The sequence below is a fragment of the Lepidothrix coronata genome, unplaced genomic scaffold (assembly GCF_001604755.1).
Source record: "Lepidothrix coronata isolate B3197 unplaced genomic scaffold, Lepidothrix_coronata-1.0 Scaffold50, whole genome shotgun sequence".
Classification (NCBI taxonomy): Eukaryota; Metazoa; Chordata; class Aves; order Passeriformes; family Pipridae; genus Lepidothrix; species Lepidothrix coronata.
Genome location: NW_016690230.1, coordinates 2093629 through 2102225, shown reverse-complemented (window position 1 = coordinate 2102225; position 8597 = coordinate 2093629). Strand labels below are relative to the sequence as shown.

The 8597-nt window shown below is 43.9% G+C and overlaps 1 protein-coding gene across 1 annotated transcript; it reads left to right on the top strand.

Moving 5' to 3' along the window:
* Positions 1–320: 320 nt before the first annotated feature.
* Positions 321–4603, top strand: PCDH20 (protocadherin 20). Its single transcript, XM_017815357.1, has 2 exons — positions 321–371; positions 1454–4603. Exons 1-2 carry the CDS (start codon positions 321–323, stop codon positions 4136–4138), a joined length of 2736 nt encoding a protein of 911 aa, XP_017670846.1. The 3' UTR covers positions 4139–4603.
* Positions 4604–8597: the final 3994 nt, after the last annotated feature.

The following is an 8597-nucleotide window of genomic DNA, read 5'->3' as shown; positions in this document are numbered from 1 at the left end:
GCTGGGCTCAGCACTGCCCGCTGCCCGCCCGCCCCGCTCCCTGACCACTGACCGCTCACCGCGGCGCTGCCGCAGCCTCCGCCTTCCTTCCTCCTCCCAGCCGTGCCCGTGACTGTTCCCTCGCTCCTGCCCTCCCCGCCGCGGCGGAGCCCTCCCGAGCGGAGCGGAGGAGGAGTGTCCTGGGCGTCGCGCACAGCCCAGCCCAGCGCGGCGGCGGCGGTGGCGGGGGAATGTGCAGCCGCGGGGAGGAGAAGCGCCGGGCGGGCGGCGGAGCGGGCGGGCTGCGGGGGCGCAGCCGGCGGCGGCAGCGGCGGCCGGGCATGGGGCCCCCGGGCGGTCGCGGCAGCCCCACCGCCCGCGGCAGCCTGCAGGTGAGGGCCGGGCGGAGCGAGGGGGGAAGTGCCGCGGCCGGCCACCCGAGCCCGACTTCGCACGCAGCAGCGAAATCGGCAACGAATTGGCAAAAAAAAAAAAAAAAAAAACACAAAAAAACCCCGAAAAACCGTATATACGTGTATATGTTTGTTGGGTCTTTTTCTCTTGGATCCGATCGCCAAAGATCAGAGCAGCCGCTAAAAGTTTATTTTTGTTGCTGCTGCCGAAGCGGGTTGTGACAGAGCCGCGAAAAGGACGAATGGGTGATTAGAAAGAGGGGAAGGGGGAAAAATTTCCTCCGTGGGGAGGATGCCCGAAGTTACTTTCCATTTGTGAGGAGTGGGCGACGCGGTGGCCAACGCGGGCAACTTTCTCCGCGCAGCCCCTCCGCGGCTCCGCTCTGCAGCTCGTGTTTTCCGCCGGCAGCAGAGGGGACCCCGAGGGGCGGCCGGAGATCTGTGGCGGCGAGGCTGGAGCCGCTGGTGCCGCGGTCGCGGGACGCAGGGACCCGCCTGGAGCGCGGCACCTCCGCCGGGACCCCCGCGGGCTGCGAGGCGCCTCCGCTGCACCGCGGGCCCCTGGGCATGCGGAAAAACAGGTTTCGGGACTGGGCATGGGGTAGGGGGAGCAAGGGACGCGTGTCACATTCCTCCTGTGATAGGGGAAGAGAACGAGCAACTGCTTGGGGGTGCGCAGTGGGTTGCCCTCGTTTGGGATGCGCTTGTGGTGGGGAGGGGAGGTGCTGCTGGTGAGAAAGGCGCGGGCTTGGGGCGGAGGGAAGACGGAAGATGGCACGTCGGGGCGCAAGTGCTGCTGGGGGGCGGGGGGAGTCACTGTGCCTCCGGGCCATTCTAGGAGTGCGTATTTGCTGTGGGGAATGCAGCTGGTGTTGCCTGGAGGGTACAGATGGTGATGCCCTGGAAGTATCTGCTGTACTGGAAGGAGAAGATGGTGGGGAGAGGGAGGATGACTTCATGTTGCAGTTGCAGCACTCTCTGCTCGAAGTGGCAGTGGGGGAGGCAGTGGGCAGGGGGAGGTACCACCCCTTCCTCACACACATGTGCCTCTCTCTTCTCAGCACTTGCTCCTCTTCCTGCTCTTCGTTGGGCCTTTCAACTGCTTTGCCAGTTACAGCCGTGCAACCGAGCTCTTCTACAGCCTCAACGAGGGGCTGCCTGCTGGGGTGCTGATCGGCAGCCTGGCCCGTGACCTGCAGCTCCCAACGGCTGGTGGGCAGCACCCTGTGGCCCCACTCTCCTTCACTCTGGCCTCCCATGGCTTGGGGGGACAGTATGTGCAGCTGGACAACCGCTCTGGGGAGCTGCACACCTCGGCCATGGAAATCGACAGGGAAGCTCTATGCGTGGAAAGCAGTGGGGCCACCATCTTTGGATCATCTTCTGTCTCCTCTTCCTCCCCCTCATCCGAGCCATGCCTACTGCTGCTGGATGTACTGGTACTGCCACAGGAGTACTTTCGCCTGGTGAAGGTAAAAATTGCTATTCGTGATGTCAATGACAATGCTCCCCGCTTCCCTGTGCCCCACATCCATCTCTCGGTGCCCGAAAATGCGCCTGTGAACACCCGCCTGGCTATTGAGCACCCAGCCCTTGACCCTGACATGGGCACTAACGGTGTCCAGACTTACCGCCTGCAAGATAACTACGGTGTCTTCACCCTGGATGTGGAGGAGAATGAGAGTGGGGAGAGGACTCCCTACCTGATTGTTATGGGGGCACTGGACAGGGAAACACAGGAGGAGTATGTCACAGTCATCGTTGCTGAGGATGGGGGCACACCTCCGCTCGTGGGCAGTGCGACCCTCACTATTGGCATCAGCGACATCAATGACAACTGCCCGCAGTTCAATGACTCGCAGCTCAACGTCACCCTTTATGGGAATTCCAGCCTAGGGACACATGTGGCTACTGTCCACGCAGTAGACATGGACCTTGGATCCAATGCCCAGGTCACCTATTCCTACAGCCAGAAGGTCCACCAGCCATCCAGAGACTTGTTCCATCTGAATGAAAGCACAGGAGCCATCACACTCTCCACTAAAGTTGATGGGGACACTCCAAAGCTACACAGACTGATCATACTGGGCAATGGCCCTGGATGTATCCCTGCCGTGATCACAGTTGTAGTGACCATCATCAAAGTCATGATGAGGCCACCTGAAGTTGTCCCTCGTTTCATAGCTAATGAAGTGGAAGGGGTGGTTTACTTAAAGGAACTGGAGCCTATCAACACACCTATAGCATTTTTTACTATCAAAGACCCCGATGAAAAATATAAAGTCAGTTGCTATTTGGATGGTGATGGACCTTTCAGACTTTCACCATACAAACCATACAACAATGAATATCTGTTGGAGACCATAAAGCCTCTGGACTTTGAGACACAGCAACTGTATGAAATTTCTGTAGTTGCATGGAACTCAGAAGGATTTCGTGTCAACAAAGTAATCAAAGTACAGGTCCTGGATGACAATGACAACTCACCAGTTTTCTCTGAACAGCTGATAGAATTGTCCATTGAGGAGAACAATGTTCCCAATGCTTTTTTGACCAAACTGCATGCTACTGATGCTGACAGTGGAGAAAGAGGGCAAGTGTCCTATTTCTTAGGTCCTGATGCCCCTTCCTATTTTGCTTTAGATAAAACCACAGGAGTTCTTACAGTTTCCACCCAGCTGGACAGAGAAGAAAAAGAAAAATACAGATATACTGTCAAAGCAGTAGATTCTGGCTTCCCTCCAAGAGAATCAATAGCAACGGTTGCCATCACTGTATTGGATAAAAATGATAACAGTCCAAGATTTATAAATAAGGATTTCAGCTTTTTCGTGCCAGAAAACTTTCCAGGTTTTGGTGAAATTGGAGTTATAAGTGTCACAGATGCTGATGCAGGACAAAATGGATGGGTTGCCCTTTCGGTTCTGAATGGAAGTGATATTTTTGTCATAGATACTGGAAAAGGAGTTTTGAGAGCTAAAGTCTCCCTGGACAGGGAGCAGCAAAGCTCCTACGTTCTGTGGATTGAAGCAGTCGATGGTGGTGATCCTGCCCTGTCTTCCACAGCAAAAATAACTATCCTTCTTCTGGACATTAATGATAACCCCCCTTTGGTCTTGTTCCCTCAATCTAATATGTCTTACTTGTTGGTCCTTCCTTCTACCCTTCCTGGCTCTCCCATTACTGAGGTCTATGCTGTCGATAAGGACACTGGCATGAATGCAGTCATAGCTTACAGTATCATAGGGAGAAGAGGTCCTCGACCTGAGTCATTTAGGATCGACCCCAAAACTGGTAATATCACCTTGGAAGAGTCACTGATGCAAAATGACTATGGCCTCTATCGGCTGCTTGTAAAAGTTAGTGATCACGGCTATCCAGAACCTCTCCATTCCACTGTCATGGTGAACCTTTTTGTCAATGATACGGTTAGCAATGAGAGCTACATTGAAAGTTTGTTAAGAAAGGAGCCTGATATCAGTATAGAAGAAAAGCAGCCACAAATATCCGTAGAGCCTACACATAAAAAAATGGAGTCAGCATCCTGCATGCCTACCTTGGTAGCTCTTTCAATAATAAGCTTGGGTTCAATTGCTTTAGTAACAGGGATGGGCATTTACATTTGTTTAAGACAAGGGAAAAGGCATCACAGAGCAGATGAAAACTTGGAAGTACAAATCCCATTAAATGGAAGAATTAACCTGCACATGTTGGAGAAGAAACCAGTGGAGATTTCTAACATTTGATGTTTCTTTGTGTATAAATCAACCATCTGAAAAACCCTGGACAACACTGAAACACCTAGCCATGATTTGTATTGACAGAGGTTGCAATGAAGGACTGGTAATTTATAACTTAATAATATTATAATTGTAAATAGCTGTTTACAGTTTTTTAAATTCAAATTCAGTGTACAGCTTTTTTATGAAATGTTAGTAACTAACAGCTAGCACCCTGACTATAAAGACGTGGACATCATTTCCAGCTTTCATAAATCAATAAGATCACTGAACATAAAAAAGGGGAAGGTAAGATGATTGTTTAAACTCAAGATTTAAAAGTCTTTTTAACCACGAGAGGGCATCAGATGCTCCTGAGCAGGGAACTGTTCGAGGTACTGTCCATGAGATAAACAGAGTATATTTTAAATATATTGATTTTAATATAAAATGCCTATTGGCATACAGACAATACAGACATTTAACTACTACCAAAATAATGTCTGTCCCAATGTATGTATAATTAAAAGAATAAAGATGTTAAAATGCACTAGTAATAAAAACCAGAATGTTTATTACCTCACAAGTAAAGCTTATACAGTAGGATAGAAGAGGCATTAACAAGAAGTGCAATTCCTGTTGAGCAAGAATGCAAGATATTGTAATGAGAATCTGAACTGCTGTGACATATCATCTTTCATTTTTCTCCAGATTTCACCCTCATTATCAATTGCTGCAGCAATCTGCTGGTCATTTTTATGGAAAAGTTATATTTAATATTTCCTACAGTAAATAATGACAGAACCCCATGCTCATCCTCATAAACATGCCAGATGCAAGGAAGCAAGGGAATGGCTAAATCTTTAGTTATCACAAGAGTGGTGATATTTTTTGTACTTTGAGCAATCTGTCAGTAGTACTCCATCAGTTTGGTTGTGTAATAGATTTTTTTCATGTGTTACTTTGGAATCTGATCTGCCAGATGGAAACAAAAATCACTTCATATTCTAAGGAATTGTAGGACTTTGTTTATTCTGACTGTTGCTCCTTTCTGGATTGGTATGTCATGTGAAAGATCTTGTTTCTGACTTTTGGCGACCATTCCTGGCTCCTTTTCATTGGCTTTGATTTTGGATTAGATCCGAAATCTAACTTGTAAGACTGGTGGCATATTTCCTTAATGATTTATTCTTTGCTGTATCTTCTGCAACAAAGCAGCAATTTTAACAGTGATGTGTTACTTTCACTTCATTTTAAGAACTGAGAACTATCTTTTGTATGATGATTGCATTAAATTTCTCAGTGTGAACAAGATAGATTAGTGTTATGCTTAAAACTGATTATTTTGATTTCTGGCATCATATGTCTGCAATGTACCAAGAGTGTTTATATGTCTGCAAATTAAAGCTATATATTTTCATAATAACTTATTCTCTGTTTCCTAGAATTTTAATTATAAAAAAATATTATTTCAGTTGTAAGAAATGCATATTTCACAAATGCCTAGGTGCTGGCTTTCTTGTCTGACATGTCATAATAATTCCCCAAATTAGTATACTTCAAAGTTATTAATAACAGTTTGTTCTGTACGTTTTGAAATTATCAGCAAAGACAGTCGTATTTCAGCTGATGCTGAAATGGTGTCTCAGCTCATACCTGTTTTAAAAGTAGGGAATGCAATTTCAACCAGTTTTTGATTTTCCTCTCCGTGACTGGCACATTACTTTACCTTGAACCTATTAAAATGTTGGAGCTTCTTATAGATATTGGTTCTACTTAGCCTAAGTAAGTGTATTAACATAATACCCATGTTTTTCCATTCTAGCTATGGGGGAAAGGCCATTTTTCCAGGTTAGAATATTTTCTGTTTATGCACGATTTGATAGCTGTGTTTCATGAAAAACTAGTTCAGCCTGTCAGAGCTTTGTGGTCAATCACCTTTTTTTCCTTTATTTTCATATTATCAAAATATGAAGATGATGTGTATCTCTGAAATGGTTTGCTGCAAAAAGACATTGTTTCTTATCTCTGAAGGAAAAATACATTGTATCTTCAGGCTTATATATTAGGCATGCTCCGTATTGCTGTGGTAAGGAAGCTCGGTACTCTGCATTTTTCTCTTCAATAAGGAAGCATGGTAACTGAAAGACAGGATTCTTTTTATTACTTCTCTCTTACTTGAATAAGCAGTCGAGCCTACTCTCAAGACAGTTTAAACAGGAGCAAACTCAAGACTTAAGAAATACAATAAAACCATAAACCTGATCTCTCAGTGTGTGTTCATGAGACACTAGACACATAACATACTTTTATTCAGGTTTGACAAATACATAGTCTTGACGCTGTTTGATTAAGGTGTGTTTAAACATGCTGGTTTTGTTGCTTTTTTTGTTCGTTTGTTTAGTTCAAGCACGTTCCTAATATGTAATAAAATGTACTGTTATGAGCCTGTTAAAACCAAAGTACTGCTCATGAAGCATTTCACTCATAATTTTCTACACATTTAAAGAAAATGGTTTTAAAACCATACTTTCAGTCATACACACTGTTACTTGTGAAAAAGACTTTATAATGAATAAGACCTCGTAGAGCACATTTTTGCCTCCCTGTGAGTAGCCTTTATGTAGGTAATGTCACTGAAAATGGCAAAATATGCAGTGAACTGTTTGGATTTTTTTTTTTTTGTTCCATATTTTATGTTACTTAAAAAACATACAGCTGCAAGTAATAAACATGATAGTTAAGCCTGCGATGTTAAGCCTAACAGTGATTAAAAATACCAAAACAGGAGTCTTAAGTTCATAGAACCTGGGAATTTCTTCCTAAAAAAAAGTACTCTTTCTCACTTGTAGAATTCTTGATGCTGGCTGAACAGCAAACATTTCTGTGATGTTGCTGTTTCCAAAGTATCCCTTACCAAAATCCTTTTCACATGAAAACACATTTTTAATAAGTATAACTAAAGTAAATTAGACTCAGATATAAAAGGCCTATTTTGCCACCACCTTGTGCAGTGCACTTGCCAAAATATATGCAAATCTTGTCGTCACTGGTAGTTGAGCTGGCACAAAAATAAATGTCTTATTCATTTACAGTATCCATTGAACAATATTAGGGTGAGTGGATGCCCCTTGTTCATTTTTATAAAAAATGAGGTTGTCTTAGGTTTTGTATTGCCAAAGCTTCCTAAACTTGCCATGTAAATACTTTTTCATTAGAGTTAACAAATTAAAAAATGAAAGACAAGAAATGGGCAGTGAGCCCAGTGGCAGTGGACAGAGAAAATCAGTCTTCTCTTTCTGCTTCATTTTATTCTTTTTAAAAGAACTCTTTGAAGTTACTGTTTTGATGAGAAACTGACCTAACACCTGGCTGAATATCAATAAAGGATGAGATTAAAAGGGTAGAAGGAGAATTAGAGCACACTACTTTTTCTTATGTCAAAACTCAGAAAACAATCTTGTGGCCTTTTATGTCCATTTTTCAGTATAAACGTTCAAATATGCAACTGTGCCAGAGTCTGCTGAGAAGAATGTGAAAAGTTCCCACTATCTTAACAGGACATCCAACGAGAAGCACAGTGTTAGCAAAACCTGGCCTGTCTGACAGCAGTGACAAACCCTCAATTGCTGACTAGGGTTTCATTGAAAGTTTTCTGTCCCTAACTGCTGTTTTGGGATGATTTCATTAAAATAGTCAAACACATGAAGATGATGTGTAGTCCACAACTAGTATTTCACCTCCTGGTTCAAAGCAATGAACTTTCAGGTTGCAGTGGCCTGCATCACAGAAATACCTTACAGTTTGTCATAAGTGGACATATGCAGCATGTCTGCACAAAGAAATCATCAGCTGAATATGCCAACTGTTTGTGTTCATGATTCAGGTGTATTATCAGAGCCATACTGGAAGATGGAAGCTGACTGTCATGTCCTCTGTACTGTGTTTGTCAGCATGTTCTCACAGTTTCTACATATAGTCTCACCCATGTAACTTACAGAGAAAAACAAAGCATAACAATTAATTATTGAATATTAGTCAGCTAAAACAAAAAACTTTGATTTAGACCACGATACTTCAGAGCGGAGTTTGAGGAGCTAAGCAAGTTCATGTCCCTCACCAAAACAGTCTGAGTTTAAAGGAGGTGTCTAGTGAAATTTAAAGTGGAAATAAAGAGATTCAGCACCCCCACTTCCTACAGAGTAGGGTCCTATACTTTTTATATGAGTAGTAGTTGCTCAGACAGCTAAAAGTTGCACAATTTAGGTTTATGCTTTATTTAATAGTATGGGAAATGTTTTGAGGAAACTATATGAAAGCTTCTAACTTAAGTTCCAAACATGTTCCTCAGAGTTATGAAATTTCAAATTATTTGCAACATGTCATAATTTACATAGGCATAATTTTCTGAATTAAAGCATGTGCAAAGACACCTGTGCGGGCAGTGTTGATATTTCCTTTTCTGTCTCTGTACCAGGGTGAACCA